The sequence below is a fragment of the Anabrus simplex genome, chromosome 1 (genome assembly GCF_040414725.1).
Source record: "Anabrus simplex isolate iqAnaSimp1 chromosome 1, ASM4041472v1, whole genome shotgun sequence".
In the NCBI taxonomy this organism is placed as follows: domain Eukaryota; kingdom Metazoa; phylum Arthropoda; class Insecta; order Orthoptera; family Tettigoniidae; genus Anabrus; species Anabrus simplex.
The window spans coordinates 28,528,529-28,551,856 of record NC_090265.1 but is presented as its reverse complement, the minus strand read 5'-3'; the positions used below and the strand labels follow the sequence as shown (position 1 = coordinate 28,551,856).

Here is a 23,328-nt window from a genome sequence, read left to right as displayed (position 1 = left end):
CCTCCATAAGAACTAACTGCCTGGGACTTGGAGACGATTTAGCTCTCTTACCCCTTGATTGCAAAGAAGTTTGTGCCCAGAACACCAGCCTCCAAAAAATCACCCTAAAAATAGGATTGCAAATATCCATTGAGAAAACCGAGATCATGCCTATGAATCCCCGAACGTCTTCATAAATGATAAATAAATTAACATAGTTCTACAATTTAAATAGCTGGGAGAAATCATCACGCACACAACTTACAAAGGAAAGGGTAAATCGAACTTACAAAATGAAGAAAAAAGGCCAATTTCTAACCTGGTCAACATATAATAAGAAATGCCTGTCAATGGACAGTAAGACCCAACATTATAAAACTGTAACTCTACCAGAAGCCACTTACCCTATTCCAAATTAAAAACTAAAGAAGAACTGATCAGCTCCTCAAAACTGAAAGAAGAATCATCATAACTTGCATAAATAAAAAAATACCCGGTGGAAGGAGTCTGGAGAATCCTTCCTAATGAAACTGTCTATAGAGAGATTAACCCAATCCCATTTTGTGGCTGCCAGGAAATTGGCTTTTATGGCAACCAGTGATGAGAAATCTTGGAAATAAGACCAGGAGGGCAACAGTTCCATGAAATTTAGCAAGATTTTAAGGCAATTGGACCAGAGAGCAAAAAATAAAATTAACACCCATCGTATTTTCAGCAGAAATGACACATAGAAGGGCTATCCACCACTGATATCACTGTTAAATACATAAGATCCGCCAAGACAATATTGTTAAAATCTGTTTTATTTAAACTGATTGTTTTCAAGTTATATCAGGCTTGACACCGGAAAAACTAGGTCCGGCTCATTCTGGATTGATGGTGGATGGGACCGGTAACAGGAATGCAACTCAACATGACAGACAAGCAACCCTGGTCAAGTAGAAGAGGGATTGGTCAGATTGTAAGTAGAACAGGCCAACCCCGCCGCCCAGCTATCATCTTAAGGATAGGCAATGAGAATTTTTCAGCCATACTCGACAGCCAAGCAAGCCATTCATTTGTCAATGGAACTGTCACCAGATTATTACCGCCCATGAAGTCTCACCATCTTGGAAGGGTAGTGGAAGCAGCGGATGGGGTAACCTATTCCATCAAAGGACAGACTTACCTAACCACTAAATGCATGGACCTGCCTATTGTAATTGACCTAATACGTGATATCATTAGGGAGTGGATTTTTATGTGCAAAAAATGTGAAAAATATTTATCTTTTATGTGCTGAAAAACTTTAAAATACGTGATAACAAATTACAATTATTTTCCTTTAAATATCACGTAACTACTCACACTCAAGAAGTAAATAAGTATAACGTTTTGTAATAGAATCTGGTGCTACCAAACGCGCTCCTTAAGGCAAATTGCTGTCTGTATATGGAAACGTGCCAGAGTACATATTATGGTTATTTTTTTTTTACGGTAATGTTTTGTTTAAATATGGCAAAAGCAACCTATCATCTTTAAAAAAAAATGGTACCAGTTCGTACTCACCCATCACAAGCTGGAATATTAGATCCTAGAAGTAGTCTCAAAACTGCAGTGAACAACAAAGGTCATCTCCAAACTGTCCATCACAAATGCATGCCGATTATCTCTAAAGAACACCTTATACTGCAAAAACGATCGCTCCACATGACAGGCAGTCAGACGTGCATAGTTAAAGAGAGGAATGTCACCAACACTAACGCCATTAATTTCGCCAACAAGAGCACCCTCTAATACATTAGAAATTTGGCACATTGTTTGAAATCCTCTGTTTTTCCTGAACAAAGTTTGATATTTGACCTTTAACAGTCCCTGTACCTGTGAAGCTGGGAGTGAATCTAATTTATTTTCAACAGCACGCACTTCCTTCACTGTTTCGGACAACAGGTTAGTGGATTTTTCAAGTATGTCTATAGTTTTACACAAGAAGCTTAGATTGGCAGATATAAATGCCAAACCATTTTTCAAAAAGCTGTCTTTCAGTATCTCTTGAAGAATCTCAACTGACGACGCTTCGTTTTTATCTAGTGCATTCACAACGGATGCGAAACTTTCGAAATTGTCTGCATAGTATACCACAACGCTAAGCCAGGTACCCCACCGTTTAACAATAGGCAGAGGAGGAAGCGCAAGATCTGGGTTTTTCTCTTTAAAAAGATAGATTCTTGAGGGTGCTTTTATGAAAACTTTTTTGCCATTAGATACTAATTTATCCACTCGAGGATACTGAGCCTGCACAGTTTCACATAACCTGTGTAGAGCATGAACAACACAAGTTACGTGTATCATTTTCGGAAAGCTCACAGAAAGGCCTTCGGCTGCCTTTTTCATGTAAGCTGCACTATCAGTATGGAAAAGCAATATATTACAAGTAATAAATCGCATTGTAGACCGTACTGGACATCAGATATGAACATTAAAACAAGAATAATAGTTAACACCACCTTTCCAATACTTATCTTTCCTATATTTAGGAAATAAACATTACAACAGGCGTTGTAAGATGGGACATGTTTCGCTTAACAGTCGTAAGCATCATCAACCAAAAATAAATCTTAGCCTAAAGTTAGGTCAGGGCCCTGAACCTAGTGTCCTTAACATATATGGCACCCTAAGAATCAACATTTATATTTATAAAATGAAAATAGGCTTAAAACTAGTGTGAAAAAACATGGAAAACATTTTTGGCTGATGATGCTTACGACTGTTAAGCGAAACATGTCCCATCTTACAACGCCTGTTGTAATGTTTATTTCCTAAATATAGGAAAGATAAGTATTGGAAAGGTGGTGTTAACTATTATTCTTGTTTTAATGTTCAAAGCAATATATGGCCGTATTTTATACCTTTTGGCCAAAGTAAGTGCATGGCTTCATTGATTAACCTAGCTACAGTGACATGGTTTGCAGCAAACATTTCTTTACACGCTAGCAAATAAGAATGTTCACAAGAAGTTTTGTCATTCTTCAACACACCAACTACAACATTTCCTACTTTTCTGCCACTTTCATCAGTGGTTTCGTCAATGCTCACCCACAGTTTTTCGCTATCACATACTGCCCGAATTCTCTGTAAAGTTTCTTCGTAACATTTTTGGAGATAGTTTTTCCTTAATGTGGATTCATCTGGAGGCTCAAAATTAACGTACTTTGTTAGGAAATTTCTCAGTACCGGATTATTTATTTTGCCAAGAGTAATGTCAGCGCAAACAAATGCTCTGTACACATCTAAATAATACTGGGAATATTTAGATGGGCCTGCATTTGAAGTAGCTGGTTCAGCTATTAGTAATTGTCGCGAACGCACACGCGAAGCAGCCGCAGTATGCTTATTTCCAGACAAATGCTGGGTTACTTGAGAACGTTGATCTGCACTTACTGTTTTACCACACGGTTGGCAAAATAATACTTTGCCATTGGTAGTGAAAATGCTTTTAAATTCCACTACATATTGTTGAAGACACGACCTTGTACTCGACTTCTTTTTTGGCTTTATTTTGCAGGTTACGACACACGCATTTACGCTGAATCACTGTTTCAATAAAAAGAACAGCAGCGGACACTGAAGGAAATATTTCTTAGAAATCCATACAAAATCACACGACCACGGGAATGATATATGGACCCGAACAGCTAACCTTACTCTTAGGAGTGATGAAATCCCACTACCTAATGGTGGGCAATATTCTTCCCAGTCTCCCATGTCGTAACGGTATTACGTCACCTTATCTCTCTGTGACTGCCTTTCGCTGATATTCTATAAACAAAACCTGAGTGGGCTGACTCATAAAAGTGAGTTATAATGACATCATGCAAGGAAACATCTTGTGCAGCATATCAAATCGCTTTCTAAATGTAACGACCAGCAAGTTTTAGAACTTCTGGAGGGAAGTCTATAAACAGCCAAAACATTCAGATACATGATGTTAAATACACTGTTAAAAACAATACAGTAATCATAAAATGAAAATACGAGCATTATTTCATAACACAGAAGCATTTTAAATGTTATTGATTAACAAACATTGCCAATTTATGGGCTTATTATAGATTTTATTAAAATATGTATTTACATTTTTAAAAAATGTGAAAATATGTGTTTTTATGTGAAATAAGATAAAGTTTTAACACCTGGGGATGCACAATAGGAATAATGAACTTGGTAACTTGCGTTAAAACTTACACAAAGAAAAATATGTAATTACATAAAAATCCGCTCCCTAGATATCATATTAGGTCATGATTTACTGGTGGAATACAAGGTGATCCTAGACTATGCAGCTCATGAAGTCATTTTGGGAAAAGGCAGACGTCTGAGGGTCACCTGGCACGATGCAAATCTCCGGATTCACAAGGATGCGGAAGTCAACGTAGACCGGGGAGATATCCAGTGCCTTAAAGGACTTTCTGAAAGTCATCACCAATAAAATAGGATGGACTACCACTGTAACGCACACATTGATTATTGTTTTAAGAGGAAGTACAATTAGGCAACCATCCTCTAGTAACACTAATTAGAGGGAAAATATGGGGAAAATGAAGATATCAGCCGAAGAAAGACAAGGACCATGAAGGGCGTGAAAATGAAAGACTTCCCAGGCCTCGAGCGCTCTAATACCATTGGGGTCGGAAAAGAACAAGAGTTGACAAAGGGAGGTCGGAAAGTGAGGAGCCTGTTACAAGTAAGTGGGAACAATGCCAGGCCTCAGCTGGGGGCCCCGTGGTCGCCAACCCACGCTCTCAACTTAAGAGCCTCTGGGGGCCCTTTTAGTCATCTCTTACAACAGGCAGGGGATACCGTGGGTGTTATTCTACCACCCCCGCCCACAGGGGGATGCTCTGGGACTCACATAAGGAGGTATACCAAAACAAGGAAAGAGGAAAATTACATACAACTCACTTTTTATAAAATAATTACTAATATTGAAAACAAAGTTCACATCTGCCCTTATAAATTCGTTACAGCTTCTTTTGTTAAACACCTTTAAACAACTAATCTCTTTGTTTTGCTTATGCTTTCTTTACACTATAAAATAAAAAGAAGAAAAACATGTCTTACAATCAAGGATCAAGAAAAATCTTTTATATAAGTTAAAATTAAAAAGGACTTAATGAGCAGACTACTTATATACTTGTGATTACATAAGACTGACCTTGACCTCTGAACTGAGCTCTTTTGGAAATATGCAAGCCAGTTTTAATATATTCTTTGTCTTACGAATCGTTAAACGGAAATAAAACAAACAAAATCAAACCCCAATATATATTAATATGAAAAGAAGACTTTATTCAATACACAATATTAGGCCCACTGTGTGGCTCTGCAGTTGACAAATTGACAAAAGTGGAAAATGCCACAGGCAGTTGTTGGGTCCGTCTTGTCAATAACATCCAAACCTTTGCTTGGTAATCACCTCTCAGCAAACGCTAATATAGATGATGAAATTCAATATTGTCTGAATTGTGCTAGTGCAGCATTCGGTCATCTACGGCAAAGGATCTTTGATAACCGTAACATCAGTACTCAGACAAAACTTCATGTGTACCAGACTATTGTAATACAAACATTCCTTTATGGGTGTGAAACTTGGACCACTTACAAGAGTCACATAAAGTGCCTGGAGAAATATCTGACGAGGATTCTTAGGGTTAAATGGCAAGATACCAGGAGATAAAGACAGCAGGACGAACTATTGCTTCAGCAGGATTTAGATAAGATTGAAAAATGGGCACGTGAAAATCGAATGAAAATCCACAGCAGAAAAAGCAAGAACTTGTGTTTCAGTAAAAAACAAATGACAGGAACGAGGGATTACAAACTTGGAGGGGAAAGTGTTGTTGAAGTTGATAATTGTAAATACTTAGGTGTTACTATTAGAAAAGACTTAAATTGGTCAGAGCAAGTGGAAAATGTAGTTAAGAAGCCCTGGAGATCATTACATTTTATTATGCAGAATCTCAAGAAAGCTAATTCTGGTGTTAAAAGTACAGCTTATAAATATTTGGTAAGACTGATTCTTGAATATGAGTGTGTGCTGGGATCAGTACAGTGTAGGTTTAATAAATTCCCTAGAAAAAGTTCACAGAAGAGCTGTGCGTTTTATTCAGGGGAATAGGAGTATTACAATCAATTGGGAAAGTCTTGAATCTAGAAGAACTAGAGCACGCCTATGTGGTCTTTACAAGAGCTACATGGGATGGGCTGCCTGGAGTAGTATTAGGAACCTACCTCATACTTATCGAGAAATTATCATAAGCATAAAATTAGGGCCAGAAACCAGCATATGGACGTGGGTAAGTTTTCTTTTGTAAATAGGACCATAAGGGATTGGAATAAATTACCTGCAGCGGTCTTTGATAGATTCCCTTCCAGTATCAAATCGTTTTAGAAGATCATTAGTGCTAGTGTAAAGTGAAAAGTAAAAGCTGTAAACGATAGACACTGCATTTGTAATTTTCTGCTGGATTTACAATGTTAAACTAGCCGGGCTGAGTGGCTCAGACAGTTGAGGTGCTGGCCTTCTGACCCCAACTTGGCAGGTTCGATCCTGGCTTTGTCCGGTGGTATTTGAAGGTGCTCAAATATGTCAGCCTCATGTCAGTAGATTTACTGGCACGTAAAAGAACTCCTGCGGGACTAAATTCCAGCACCATGGCGTCTCCGAAAATTGTAAAAGTAGTCAGTGGGATGTGACAAAAAAATTATTAGTATTATTATTAGAATGATAAACTAGTAGTAATTCTTGTAATATTTTCTCTCCATGGAATTGCTTGTTGTACTCGTCGTTGGGTAATTAACTTATTACACTATGATTGCCACCGGGATATTTCCATTTGCAATGTATTTCTTAATAATAATAATAATGTAACGTGTTGGCGGGATAAATAAGTAAACAAATGAGTACAGAACCGGGTAGAGTCCTATTTCTAAGATTTATTAACTTAGCACTACAATTACAGATTTACACACACACAGACGATAGCCGAGCTTACAACTTACACAAGTACACGGTTACACACTTACACGGTTCACGCTCTCTCTCTTAGTTTCTCATGTTCCATCTACAACGACACACACACACACAGAGAGAGAGAGAGAGAGAGAGAGAGAGAGAGAGAGAGAGAGAGAGAGAGAGAGAGAGAGAGAGAGAGAGAGAGAGAGAGAGAGAGAGAGAGAGAGAGAGAGAGAGAGAGAGAGAGAGAGAGAGAGAGAGAGAGAGAGAGAGAGAGAGAGAGAGAGAGAGAGAGAGAGAGAGAGAGAGAGAGAGAGAGAGAGAGAGAGAGAGAGAGAGAGAGAGAGAGAGAGAGAGAGAGAGAGAGAGAGAGAGAGAGAGAGAGAGAGAGAGAGAGAGAGAGAGAGAGAGAGAGAGAGAGAGAGAGAGAGAGAGAGAGAGAGAGAGAGAGAGAGAGAGAGAGAGAGAGAGAGAGAGAGAGAGAGAGAGAGAGAGAGAGAGAGAGAGAGAGAGAGTCATTGATTATTTACACTACACTCACTCAGCCACACTCGTTAGCGCTGTCACGGTCCACAGCATACACGTCAGTCTCGCAGGTCGGAATACTATCCGCTGTTCACTCAACCCATCAAACCCCGTTCGCAGTCTGCACACGTCATCACCCAGTGTTCTCTTCGTGCTTCTCCAGAACACTCAAGGTTCTTCTCCAGCAGCCGGCCTCAAGGGACTCACACACACACGACATCAGGGAAACAGGAACGAGTCCTCGGCTCCAACAGGCAGATACTCCGTCAGGATGACATCTCAGCCCAGGCTATCACTGACTGCGCTCTTCGCTAACTCACACCAGCGGACTCAATCTCGCTTTCACTCACTCCGTCTAACTCCCACTGACTGGTTGCAGGCAAGTAACTGCTCTTATATACCTGCGCCAGCCCTTCTAGAACAGTCCGGATGCTCGATGAATCCAGGAACCTTGCAAGATGGAACACTCCAGATTAATAGTCGAGTAATTTCCCGTCGTCCCATGCGGCACGACCACGGACAGAAGAGAGAAGGGCCCGCCCAGCACTTAATCGCTGCTTGCGATTGGCGCGGTCGAGCGTAAGGGGGGGGGGGGCGATAAGGCCGATAGCAAGTTGGCATGGCGAACGCTATAACCATTACAATAATAATAATAATAATAATAATAATAATAATAATAATAATAATAATAATAATAATAATAATAATAATAATAATAATAATAATCACCAAACTAACATCAGTATCTTGGAAGAAGCCTGTACCATCAGCATTGAGGTTATGATCATGAAACATAGACATCGTTGAACAGGTCATGTCGTTCGCATGCCTGGTTTTTGCCTCCCAAAGCAAATTATGCATGCTCAACTGAAGGGTGGCCGTTGACACCACGGTGAATAACAAAAAATATTCAGGGACATATTAAAGTCAGGTATGAAGAAATGCCACATCAACACCACTAACTGGGAAACAAAATCAGCTAACCGCCTGGTATGGCATCATCTTATTCACAAATGAATGGATGAAAACCATAACGGTATAAGTAACATTTTGGTCATTCAGAGAAAAATGCATTTAAACATCTTCAACACTCGTATGAAGCATGCTATTTGTAGTTATGCCACCCATCACTAGAGAACAGAATATTACCGCTATCACTTGCATCCCTTTTTTGGTGAAAGGATACATGCCCCCTGAGTTACATCCTGCACTTAACTCATTTTTTAGAAATGTCACTTATACCGTTATGGTTTTCATCCATTCAAATGTTCTAAGAACTTCAAACAGGTTATGTGTTATTACTTCTCCAAGATCTTTAAATTGAGTTACTATTTTGATTTTATTATCATTTATGGTAACTTCTTTTAGTTGTGTTGGTTTTTGGGGCATCATTTCTGTTTTTCAAATTATATTTTGAGGCCAATTTTATTTGCAATGTTTTGCAGTTCTGATATCTGGGTTTTTGCTTCTTTTATGTCCACTACTAGTAATGCTAAATTGTCGGTGAAACCCAGGCAATTTGTTTTGATTTTACGGCGAATCTGTATTTTTGGGGGATATTTCCTAAACCATTCCCTCATTACCATTTCTAGAGCACAATTAAATACTAGTAGTGAGAGCCCATCTCCCTGCCATAGTCCAGTTTTAATTTCAGATGACTCTGATATTTCACCCCTAAACTTCACTTTTGATTTGGTGTTAGTGAGAGTCAATTTTATCATGTTTATTAATTTGGAGTGTAGTCCAAGGTGTCTTAAAAAATTAAACAGGGATTCTCTATGAATACAGTCATAAGCTTCCTTCAAATCTAGAAATCTTATCACCATATATCTGTTTCTTCTCCTGTTATAGTCCATTATCAACTTAAGACTCATGATCTGATTAGGACAGCTCCTCCAGGGTCTGAAACCTCCATGATATTCTCCTAGTTCTTTCTCAAGTTATAAATTTATCCTAAGGGTGATTATTGCAAAGATTTTGTATGTTATGTTTAGGAGTTGAGTTGCCCCTGTAGTTATTAGGGTCAGTTTTGTCTCCTTTTTTGTGCAGTGGGTGAATGAGGGCTGTTGTCCAGTGTTTTGGTAGTTCTTTAATCCAGATAGAGACAAGTTGTTGGAGGGCAACGTTTGCTGATCTTCCTGCATATTTCCAGATTTCCACAAAGGTCTGATCTTCCCCTGGCGTGCTGTATTTTTTAAATTTATTCAGTGCTTGGTAGACTTCCTTTATTGTGGGGGGATTGATGTTCTCTGGTGGTGTTTTTACTGGGCTGTTGGTGTCCAACTGAAGCAGTTCTGTAGGTTCATCACAATTTAGAAGCTTGTTGAAATAGTTAGCCAGAATTTCTGCATTGTCTTTATTGTTATGAGCCAGCTTAACATTTTCAATCCTTCATCAGTAAGGTTGGGGGTTCATATTTTTGGAGCTGTTTTCTGAAGGTTTCGTAGTAGACCCTTGATTGAGTTTTATTGAATTCTTTTTCAATTAATTGCAGTGTGTCCTTATGATGCTGTATTTTTATTCTTCTTAAGACTTGGGTAGTTTCTTTTCCCTGTTTTACTAGCTTTTGATAAAATATTTCTGATTTTTGTGACTGATGTAATAGCCATGCCTGATGTCTTTTCTCCACTTTTTTATAACATTCGCTGTTCCACCATTGGTGTTTTTTACGTGGTTTAATTGGAGCCAGGTCTTCTGCAATTCATAACATATTACAAAGGTAATCCCAAAAATAAAGTCTCCTATTTTTTTAATAAATACATAAACCTGTATATTTCTACAATGGTTTACATCATTTTACAGCTTGAACATTTAGCTATTTTTCTACATAATCACCATTTCAGTCGATGCATTTCTGTAGACGCTGTGACAGTTTTTGTATGCCCATGTCATTCCAGATCGCCACCATGCTGTTCAGGAAGTTGAGAGCGACGCTTTGCGGGAACCTCAGAAACCAAAGTGCAGAGATCATCCAGGGCGATCCGCCGATCTTCCCACGTTTTGCTCAACCTTCACGACTGTCTTGATGGAAATTGACGGTCTCCCGCTCCTTTGTTCGTTCTTGGTGCAAACTCTACACCACTTACAAACATTTTTGACATCCATGTACGACTCACCATAGACTTCCGTCAATTGGTGATGGATTTCAATTGGTTCAGTACCTTTTGCGTTCAAAAACCGAATAACTGCACGCACTTCGCACTTGGCGGTAACATCCAATTGGAGCTCCATTCTCAACAGCTGCCAAGCTAAGACTGAGTGCCTCAGTGCGGCGTGCGCATGTTTATATGCGAGTGCAAGAAACACTCTTCACAATATTGTGACCAACAGCCAAACAAACAGAGTTCTGTATTTATAAAAAAATAAGAGACCTTATTTTTGGGATTACCCTTGTATTTTAACACACACACGCGCACGCACATGTGCGTTTCCTTAATAATGCTTGATAGCATTAACAGTTGTTGGATTTGTCCTCATTGTTAAGGGAGCATTTAACCCTGACAGTAACACCATACGTTTTTCTGACGTGTTGTGCGAATGAATGCCATCTATTCCTCTTAAGGAGGGGAGAGTTATCCCCTCCACCACCTCTATTCCTTGTTCATTCCATCTGGTAACTTTAATGTAACTTTAAATAATAGGCTTTGAGTGACACGTCTTCAAAACGTGTGGTGTAACTAAAGCGATATTTATAGACGTGTTACTGTCAGGGTTTAAAAAAAATTGTGTTAAAAACGTTTATCTCTTGGATGAACTCAAAATGAACAATTAACATCTTGGTCTTACTTGCTGTTAAAAATCTAAGACATTCTTATCCTCCACTGAATTTCTTTCTACCTCATAACATCTATTTAGAATAAGTTTCCCCTTGAACTGTAACTTAGTTGTACAGACTATGATGGTGCTCGTCAATATACCTATAAACAGAGCGGATCAAACAATCCTGCCGTGCCCTTGGAATGAGTGCCTGTTAAATGTTCTTATTGTAATGTAGCAAAGTAGTGAAAACCTTTTTGTTTTCCAGCCAGACACACACTAGAAAGAAATCTTGGAATATCTTGTCTGCTTTGAGTCAAAGATGCCTACCTCCACTCTGTCAGAGACTTACAGAGTGGGAGAAAATCTGTCTATGAACGAAATTGATAACAACTAGACTGGCAGGTGATTAAGAAGAGTCTAAAGGGAGAAAGCCTTTCATACATGGGCTTCTCAATCCTTAAGACGAAGGGGCCCCTCAGTATATGCCGACTTACCCAAAGCCAACTTTTGGGTGAATAATTAGTGGATTATTGTCTTCAGAGTGGACAAACACCCTTAAAATGTTGCCCAACATCTTGGCAGTTTAAGCGGTCCCTGGAAGGTGCACAAGTACAACCCGCTGCAGTGATCCTAACTGTGGCAAAACTGAAACTGTAGGACACATGCTTGGTATCTGCCCCAAGGGAGCACTGGCATTAGAGGTGTACAAACTCCGCATTTAACTTGCCCATGCTTGCCTGCTTTCCAGGCAAGCAAGCTAGCCGCACGTAAACAACAGTACAGGCAGGCTGCTGCACTCCTGACCAGGTCAAGCTCAGCCCAACCTGGGCAGGCTACAGGTTAGCTTGCTTGCTTGCTTTCTTCTTCCTGCTGCATTAATCGATGTTTGCTCGTTCATTGTGCTGATATGAGACTAGCGTGAATGCAGGCAGGAAAGGGGTTGTTACATGCCAGAATTTATATAGGATTCGTCAACACAAATATTATTTTGTATGGTTATTTAGTATTATGTTAATCATTACAAAGTTATGTTTAAATTTATTTCGTAAGTCAAACGTCTTATGTGACTAATTAACAAATAATATTTCTCTCTGTCAAACATAGTTACTTAATAAAAAGTAGTTTCTCTGAACAAAATATTTGAATATTTAAATAAACATAATGACAGCTGATGGAAGTATGACCATAAATATAATGCATTATTTACTATTCGAGAAAATTTGAAACAAAGATATACGTTATGTAGCTACAGGTCATAAATATCTTTAAAAGAATAATTTTATAGGTAAATTTTTTGAAATACATTTAATAATTTAGGAACCCCTTCCCCACAAAACCAAAAGAAATAACTATAAAACTAATCAGTTTAGAAGTGTAATTTTACCATTTGCTCTCTTAGTTTGTGGTCGCCTCATACTTTGCATACTGCATACCAATATTTAATGCATGGACACATTATCGCTTGTGTGTATTACTATGATGCCATTAAGTCTTTATAAAGACGGGAACGTTTCCGCTGATAAAATTTCCCGAGCAGCTGAAGACCCTCTCGCTGGAGAGACTCGTAGCGGGTATGTTACGCACCTTTTTCGCTACGGTACAAGGCAAGTCGGAGCAGCCTGTGCGAATTATTTTTCCACCACCGCAGTATATTTTTGTTACTAATAAACCCTTCTTGCAAGTACCTACTGACCTCACCATGTATCATTGGCGAATTTTCTGCCCAATCATCAAATTTCGTTTTCCTACGTTGCACTGAATTTTCTTCATATGAAGATGGGACTTCTTGTCTATTTTGATTGGGTAGCTGCTCTGAAAATATATCTGCCCAAGTTATTGATATTTTATGCTAATAACAGAATGATCAACAAATTAATCTAAAAAGCCACCTAATCGATACTTTATTTCTTTTGCCTTTGGCAAACTTAAAAATACATTAACAAACACAGTACATGTTTCGACCACTTAGTGGTCATCTTCAGCTGTATATAAAAAATCTTAGATGATAACATTTAAAAGCAAGCACATTGGATCTTAAAAACGATATCCCATGGGAATCCAAAAACTATTGTTCTAGATGCTTTAAATGAATTGGAAAAAAGGGGGGGGGGGGTTGGGGGTAAGGAGATTTATGTGAATGATACTTAAATTACAGCATCGTTTACAATTGTGTTTAAAAAACTTAAATGTTGAAAAACATATTTAAAATATTTAAAAGCGTCTATGGTAAAATTCTTTTTTCTTTCTTTCTTTTTCTTTAATTTTATCAAAAAGAATTTTAACATAGACGCTTTTAAATATTTTAAATATGTTTTTCAACATTTAAGTTTTTTAAACACAATTGTAAACGATGCTGTAATTTAAGTATCATTCACATAAATCTCCTTACCCCCAACCCCCCCCCCCCCCCCATCTTCCAATTCATTTAAAGCATCTAGAACAATAGTTTTTGGATTCCCATGCGATATAGTTTTTAAGATCCAATGTGCTTGCTTTTAAATGTTATCATCTAAGATTTTTTATATACAGCTGAAGATGACCACTAAGTGGTCGAAACATGTACTGTGTTTGTTAATGTAGTTTTAAGTTTGCCAAAGGCAAAAGAAATAAAGTATCGATTAGGTGGCTTTTTAGATTAATTTGTTGATTAAACTCATCGATACGGCCATGAAGTGGACAGCTTGCAATAATAACAGAATGTTAAAGATATCTCATTTGCATAGGTATAATAATAATAATAATAATTATTATTATTATTATTATTATTATTATTATAATAACCAGAGAACCTTACCTTCAGCACACATTTGTCGAGCTGCCTCGAAAACAGACATTCGTTCTCCTGCATTTAGTTTCTTTAATGTGCGATATTTAGGCACCAAAAGTGTTGCAGTTTTGTGTAACATAGTGATTTCCATTTTCTGCACCACCGGTTTGTTTCAAAAGCGTCAAGTAATGAAAATTCATTTAGTATGAAAACATTAAAATTTAAAAGAAATGAAATATTAGCTGTTCATCGTCATTCTGTGGAGTACAATGGGCTTTTAAGGCATAAAACCACGGAAAGACCAGATGTAAAGTCGGGTCCTCATCATCCTCAAGATCAATTGTGGCTTCCTTAAATAGCTTAAGAAATGTTATAAGCAGGCCAGTAATGTCCTGATCATAACCGAACATCTTATCAGAGGCACCCTCCTTTTCTAAAATAGTTCTCACAGCATCTATCTGGGAGTGAACTGATTGCAGCATGTCAAAATAACTGTTCCACCGAGTGGAAACATAGGGTTTCAGAGATGATTGTAACCTCACACATATGCCTCTTCTTTTAAAGTACGAAACCAGAGATTTCACTGAATGGATAACAGCTAACACATTAGGAACCGTTTCTTTCAAAAAGGGTTCACTCAGAACATGCTTCAAGACCGTATTAATAATATGAACCATGCATGGAAGACGCTTGTATATGCTGAGGGCCTTAACAATATTTCTTCCCTGGCCTGTTACAAATGTAATTTTGCAATTCATGAGCAACGCCATGTCCTTTCAAACGATCTTCCAATTCACTGCGAATATTTTCACCAGTTTTTGGACAGTCAGGGAAGGCCGAACACATTAATACATACCGTACTTATTGAAAGACCAATCTCTACTTATATAGTGCATTGTGACAGACATATAGTGCACACCCTTGTACTTATCTGTCCACAGGTCAGTGGTACTCGCACAGATACCTGATTTAATAGCACGTACTATATCAGGAAGCGTTTTACTGCGCACTTTGTCCGCGAAAGTTGTACCTTCCTAGCAACTGTGACTCGAGATAACATTTTAAATATCCACCGAGCCATACTTTTTGCGCATTTCTATCAGCGTTTGCCCTAAATTTAAAAATCCTTCACCCTCAATAGTTGTAAACGGTCTCAAGTCCTTGGCGCACATTTCCACGCACTTGTCAGTCACCAAGTCCTTGTCCTCTTTCAAAATATATTTAGACTGTGAAAAATTTGGGTCAAATTTGCAGACATGTCACAACATACTTGAGGTCCCTGAATGGGTGTTAAGTAGCTTTTTGCAAAAAATGCATTGCGAGTAACGTACTGGCTTATTTGATACCTGTACATAAACACCTGAAAATTTTTCCCATGCTAGACTTGAGCCCTGTTTTATTGTTGGAATAAATCCACCATTTTTTAATTTTTCTTCGATTTCCTTTACGGTTGATTTGTTCATTTCTCTGCTGGTTGCACCTCTAACTACAACAGAGCTGCACTCGATGCAATACGTAGCTACACTAACATATAACGGCACAATCACGTCGCATCGATAGCAAACTTCACGTTCTCTCTTGTCAAGCCCGACAGTCCGAACGGGTCCCAGGCAACCTGTCAGGCTTAGGGAAACCCAGGTTTTGGTTTGCTATGACTAGCAGCTCAGTACGCGTGCACTCTTGCTTCGCTGACGCTCAAGCTAAGCTGCTTTGCTTGTTGCAGAGCAGCTTGGGGCAGGCAAGCCTGAAGTACAATTTGTACACCTTTAACTGGCATCACAGGGTTAGATCAGCTCTAGTTTCAGCATTTAGGGAGATGAAGTGGCAAGTTCACTGTGTGGTCGAATAGAAGAGCCGTCATCATTGCCATTCCTCCATGCTTTAGTGTTGGATCCTACTATTTGTTTTGACCAGGTGATTGAGGACAAAGAAAAAAAAAGAGATATTTATGAACCATGCCTCCCATATTACAATATCCCACTTGAGCACTGGTCAGTTAATAATTTGTTTTTTTTTCAAGTAGCTTTACGTCGCACTGACACAGATAGGTCTGATGGCGACGATGGGACAGGAAACGGCTAGAAATGGGAAGGAAGCAGCCATGGCCTTATTTAAGGTACAGACCCAGCATTTGCCTGGTGTGAAAATGGGAAACCACGGAAAACCATCTTCAGGGCTGCCGACAGTGGGGCTCGAACCCACTCTCTTCCGAATAATGTATACTGTTACATGTAATTAATCTCATAATGGAACCGTATTGAGGATAATATATTAAAATTATAAAATTCTTTTGTTAAGAAAAGAATTTTATAATTTTAATAATGGATACTGGCCGCACTTGAGCGACTGCAGCTATCGAATTCACAATTAAGTATTTATTTATTTTCCACCTAGTCGATACAATGATTAAGGCAATTTTTAATGGTCAAAAGTGGTACATGTTTCGTATATTATCAACATCTTCAGCCACATAACACTGTTTAGATAAAAAATATATAAAAATTGACAAAGTAATGCTTTAGAGGAAGTGTCCTTAAAATTAACATAAATACTTAATTGTGAATCTATTGAAGTGCGATACGGACCATGAAGCTGATTTTATGTAATGCAGCTATCGAACTCGGTCAGTCAGTTAAACATTGTTATTCGGTAGCAGGGGAGCTACTACACTTCGAATATCTCGAAAGGGCTAGGTATCCCCAGAAATACACTCAATATCAAAGATTCGTTAAGCATTCTGTACCACCATCTTTATATTTGATAACTGTTAATCTAGCCCACTTTGTGTGATGATCCCTATGAATGTGTTGTGTTCCGTAAAGTATGAGTCCAAGCAGTTTTTTATTTGTGCAATGGTCACACACAGTATGCGTGCAGATGTTCTTGTGAAAATATCTATATTACAAGGAAAAATTACTAAGAATGTACTTGTTTCAAGTAACTTAATTTGATTACCGTACTTTTACTCAATTACTCCCAACTCTACAAACAACCAAACTCAGAGATGGACAAAAATTAAACTGAACCCACTTTGCACATGTAATCTGAGATGAAAAAGTATGAGGCAAAATTTGAAGTGTACAGAAAAAAATTTTAATTTCATTTATACAGATGTAACAAATATATTTTCTGTAATTTGCTGCCCTGCATTCATTGAGCAAAAGGTCTATCCTCTGCGATTATGTGTTACTCCCAGATTTTCAGATTGAAAAATTGGATAAAATGTCTGAATTATACTTACATTGGCTCCAAACACATATTTGTCAAGCATATTTCCCACCAATGCCTGTCCACCAACATCCCATATTTGCAGGGTAACGTTTCTTCCACCGGAGAGGACAGTTCTGTTCAAAAAGAAATCCACACCAGCTGTTGGGTAGTACTGGCGGCTGAACTCGCCATGGCAGTACCTTGAGGCCAGACTTGTCTGCAACAATAATAATAATAATAAGAAAAAATCCACACCAGCTGTTGGGTAGCACTGGCGGCTGAGCTCGCCATGGCAGTACCTTGAGGCCAGACTTGTCTGCAATAATAATAATAATAATAATAATAATAATAATAATAATAATAATAATAATAATAATAATAATAATAATAATAATAATAATAATAATAATAATAACAACAACAACAATAATAATAATAACTGTTGATTTAATCAATTAACTGATCCAATTAATCAAAAACAGATTAACCGATCAATGTGCTTTACAAGTAACTATTCTCATTTTGGTTCCGTATTGAAGTTGACGCATATCTCAAATAATATTATAATATTTATAGTATTGAACAGGTGGACCTATAAATATTATAATATTATTTGAGATACAATGTGCTTTAATCGATTAATCAAACTGATTAATATTACAGTGTGGTGAAGGAAAAATAACTGTTTTGCGTGACACAAAACCTGTACAGAGTATTATTATTTGTCGTTTGGTGTGCAAGCCTGCGGTCATTAAAGTCATTCAAATAGATCTCAGAGAATTAGAGTAGGCGAAGCTTTATCTGACCCTGTAATAATTAAGAGGGGAATTCAAGGCAGTATTATTGGACCTTTATGTTTTATATATATATCAATGATTTGAGTAAAGAACTGGAATCAGAGGTAAGGATTTTTGCGGATGATGTTATTCTCTATACAGCAATAAATAAGTTACAAGATTGTGAGCAACTGCAAAATGACCTCGATAATGTTGTGAGATGGACAGTAGGCAATGGTATGATGATAAACGGGTTTAAAAGTCAGGTTGTGAGTTTCACAAATAGGAAAAGTCCTCTGAGTTTTAATTACTGTGTTGATGGGGTGAAGTTCCTTTTGGGGATCATTGTAAGTATCTGGGTGTTAATATAAGGAAAGACCTTCATTGGCGTAATCATATAAATGGGATTGTAAATGAAGGATACAGATCTCTGCACATGGTTATGAGGGTGTTTAGGGGTTGTAGCAAGGATGTAAAGGAGAGGGCTTATAAGTCTCCAGTAAGACCCCAAATAGAGTATGGTTCCAGTGTATGGGACTCTCACCAGGATTACTTGATTCAAGAACTGGAAAAAATCCATGGAAAAGCAGCTCGATTTGTTCTGGAAAATGTTGCAAAGTTTGGGCTGGGAGAAAGGAGACGAGCTGCTCGACTGAGTGGTATGTTACATGTGATAAAATTCATTCTTGGGTCCGTATTGAAAGTATTTGTATTAAATAACTCTAGAGTGTTTATATTGTTCTCCCACCTATTCAATACAATACAATCTTAAAAGTTAAGACTTTGTCCTTATCAAAATATTAGCATAAAATTGATACATTAGATGGTACATGTTTTGCCTATCAATTGTAGGTATCATCAGCCATATTTTACCTTATGAATAGATCAGGTACCTGATTGGGAATGACTTATGAATACTGTTAAAAACTATATCTTGTAAAATGGATTGGAGATCGTTAAACAACTAATACAAAATAAAATGTGGTATACTATTACTTAACAATATTGTGTTAATAATTGTGTCTAAAAGGGTGACATTCATTTGAAGGTTACAATACTGACATTAAAAGATATTTATTATTTACATATTTATGCCCACATTGGAGCACTTAAATCTATACATTTGAGTTAATTTCTTCTTTTTCTTCTCCCAGAACTTTCTCATCCTCTCCGACCTGGAAGCCCTTTGTGTGTCCGATATAGTACAACATCTACATCATTTAATGGCCAGGAAGGGATCTATTTTTGGAAATGAGACATAGCTCTCATAGTGCATTGGCACTGCTGGTGGCTTCAAATAGCCTATGCAGTGGCCTCCACGGTATGCACTAGCCTTGCGTCTTGGGTGGTGTGCTAAGTCCCAACTGACGAGCCTAACTTAGCACACGAGGGCGAAACGCAGGCAACCAAGAATGAGTTAGTTGGAAAATTTATAATGTCCTATAACGGACCATTGTATTGGTATAGTACATTGTTTCCGTTCAACTGTTTTTAGTTTGAGACTTATGCTTTTGTTCTTCAAAATCCTCTTCTCTTTTCTGTCTTTGATTTGTTGCCGAGTTATACCCAATTCTTCCAAATCATCCTGAACTTCTTTGAACCAATTATTATTGATTATATTTTTCAAAATATTATCAAATAGTTGTTTCAATATCCTGGTGTCTAGTAATCTTGATATGTGACAGAAAAAGGAAATTCTTCTTTTACGCATTGTAGATAATATTGATTCACATTCACGATAGACAATGTTGTTAGGCAACAATCTCCACTGTCCATCAACTTGGTGTTTTTTATTAATAATTGTTTTAAGAATTCTTCTATCAGTTTTCTTTAATTTGTCTGTTGTAGATTTTACATTTAATTTGAATAAATGTTTCACTAGCATACGTTGCCTCTGGTTTAACTATGGAATTATAGTGTTTCAGCTTAGCGTTTATCGAAATAGATTTTTTTTTTTTAGGTTAGCCAGGTAAGTGTTTGTGCTTGTTTAAATTTAGTTGTTCTGTTTTCTATTGCTTCTTTTTCATTTGTGTTCCATGTTATTATTTCCCTAAGATATTTGAATTTCTGAACAATTGTTCAGTTGAATAACTGGTAAATCAACTTTAAAAGTTGGCATCATTTCTGTTTTTTTAAATGAAATTTGTAATCCCATTATTTTTTGGCTATAATTTCTAATTGTTTAATTTGAAATTTAGCCTCTTCTATTGTATTTGCAAGTAATGCTAAATCGTCTGTAAAAGCAAGGCAGTTGAGTTTAATATTTCTACCGATCTTGATAGTTGGTTGGCATTTCTTGTTCCATTCACGCATAACCTTCTCCAATGCACAATTAAATAACAATGGTGAAAGTCCGTCTCCTTGTCGAAGTCCAGTTCTTATAGCGAATGATTCTGATAATTCACCTCTAAATTTAACTTTTGCCTTCGTATTTTTAAAAGTCATACTAAGGAGGTTAACAAGTTTTTGGTGTAAGCCAAATTCTTTAAGGCTTTTTAATAACGATTCACAATGAATACTGTCGTATGCTTTTTTTAAAATCTACAAACGTGATGACTAAACCCTTACTTCGAACTCTTTGGTGCTTCATTATCCATTTTAAACTAATGATTTGATCTGCACAGCTTCTAACTGGTCGAAATCCTCCCTGATATTCTCCAAGTTCTTGGTCGAGTTGTTCTTGGATTCTTGTGTATATAATCTTGGGCAAAATCTTGTATGTAATATCAAGCAAGGATATCCCCTGATAATTATTTGGATTGGAGCGATCACCTTTCTTATACAGTGGGTGGATTATCGCTGCATTCCATTCCTCGGGAAGCTTCTCCATGTTCCAAATATCAATGATGTATTTATGTAGGTTTCGAATAGTCTGATCATTAGCATTCTTCCATATTTCTGCTACTATTTGATTCTCTCCTGCTGCTTTGTAGTTTTTAAGTGCATTAATTGCTGTTTTCACTTCATTGTAAACTGGTGGTATAATCTTTTGTAATGGAGTTTTATTTTTTGGATTAGGGTCAAATTCTAAATGTTCCATAGGATCCTCACAATTAAGTAACTCTAAAGTATTCTGCAAGGATGTTAGCATTATCTTGAATAATGAGTGCCATTTTTCCATTTTTATTTCTTAACATAAGTGTGTGAGGGGTAAACTTAGATTGATATTGCTTGAATGTTTTGTAATAGTCTCTTGTTTTATGCTGATTGAATGTTTCCTCTATAGTGTTAAGCATTTCCTTTTGATAATTCCTTTTAATTGTCCTAAATTCCTTAGCTGTTTGTCTTCTGGCATGAATTAGTTCTTCTCGAGATATTATAATAAAGATAAAAATCAGAAAGTACATTCCATTTGATTGTCAAAGGGTGTGTTATTAAAAACTTAAAAGAAAGTTGAGCATTGGTAGTGGTCGTTGGTTCTTGAAGTTTCTATTTATATGCTTATAAATTTTGAAGAATTTACATATGGCCTGGTTCTTTTTAAGATGATAATATAAGTTGTAATGCTGGTGTCGTAGGCTATATTGAAGTTTGTGTGGACGTCATTAGGCCATCTTCTTTGGAGTAGTGATAGGTGTAGCTATTATTGTTGAACAAGTTGAGCATATTAGTCAAAAGGGAATGTTGTCAATCGGTGGGTAGCCAAGTGTGTGATGAAACTCTGTAATTAAAAAGTTATTTTGAATTTAATGAAAGATCATAATTGGAATAAAGGTACTGAATAGTAGAAGTTAAATGGAAAGTGTTGACACTTACCCCTTTGACCGCTGAGATGTTAACATGTTGATGGCTTTAGAGCAACTGGCAGTCGCCGAGCTTTTATTTTGCGTGTTGTATTTGTGAAGTCTTGGTGGAGGGGGCTGAGTTTGAGGATTGTTTTTTTAAAGGGCCTATTCGCTGCGCGTGAGGAGGAGTTGTCGGCAGTGGGAGAAGGGGCGGGGTGTTGGATTGGTGGGAGTGTTTACTGATTTGGTGTTAAATATTTTATAAAAATTACTATTCAGAAGGAATGTTTTTTTTTAATAGAATTGGAATCTGTTCATAAAGAGGACTTTTATTATCTATTGCATCATTTAAGTTTTTGTCGTTGTTGAATTGTTGATCTAGGAAGATGTATAAGTTTTCATATTCCGTCATGAGTTTACCTTTTTCAATTCTTTTTAAGATTTGTAGGTCCTGATCTATTGTCGTAAATTTGTGACCTGTTTCCTTCGTGTGGTTACTCATCGCAGAGAAATTATGTTTTTGGGCAATATAATGTTCTGCATATCTAGTTGAGAAACTGCGGCCAGTTTGACCAACATAAGAAAAATTACATACTGAGCATCTGAGTCTATATATACCTGAGTCTGAATATTTGTTATTAGTTGAATTGACTGAGTTATGATTAAAAAATAAATTTCGATTTGTATTTTGCGTTGTGTAAGCGATTTTTACATCATGTTTTTTTAAAGGATTGGTAATTTGATGGATTTTTGGGTTGGTAAATGTGAACTTCATGAATTTTGGTTTGTTGGGTTTAACTGGAGAAAGGTTTGTGGTTAATTTTAATATAACTTTATTAATGATTTTGTTGATCATATCTGGATTGAACCCATTGAATCTGGCTGTTTCTTTTATGAAATCTAATTCATTTTTTAGATTATTCGGTGAAAGAGGGATTTTTAATGACCTGTACACTAAACTGTAATAAGTGGCTTTTTTTATGGGAATTTGGGTGCAAAGATTTGGTTTTTATAGTTATTGGAGTAAATAAAGGCTAACGTAAGAAATTTCATTTTTCCGTATTGAACCAAGAATTACAATAAATAAACTTAATATTTCCACCTATTCAATACAATTTTAATGCTGTTATTCAATTACAACATATTAAATTTCACAGGACTAGTTTCGACGCGGATTTGCGTCATCTTCAGCTTTTTTCAGAAAATAGGCAACCTTAAAATTCATGACATGTCTTAAAATGTTTGGCATGAAATCCAGTTAAACCTTAACTCATTAAAAACTATTATGACAAGTAAAAGACTTGCTAGTCAGTCGTATGATAAAAGTTCATTGGTTAAATGATATTCTTATGATCAAGCAGTTGTGGAGTCCTTAAATTTGTTGGGCGATAGATAAAATATTGTGTTCCTTTTCACTACAACTTGTATACTGCTGAAACATCTCAAAAAACGTGAAGGTTGGTCATATGGAATTTTCTGCATAATATCTTCTATGTCTTAGGCCTATGAGGTGGAAACATTAAAGTAGTTTCTTGTGATGTTTGTGAAACCAATGTTTCCTGGTTCAATGCGTAACCTCAAAATGCCGTGAGA

The 23,328-nt window shown here is 37.0% G+C and overlaps 1 protein-coding gene across 1 annotated transcript in view; it reads right to left on the bottom strand.

The window, feature by feature from the left end:
- LOC136883581 (ras-related protein Rab-28) overlaps positions 1-23,328 on the bottom strand; it is a 63,144-nt gene that overhangs the window by 33,221 nt on the left and 6,595 nt on the right. Inside the window, exon 2 of the mRNA XM_067155981.2 lies at positions 17,266-17,451. Within this exon, the coding sequence (XP_067012082.1) occupies positions 17,266-17,451 (186 nt within the window). The remainder of the gene's footprint in view (positions 1-17,265; positions 17,452-23,328) is intronic.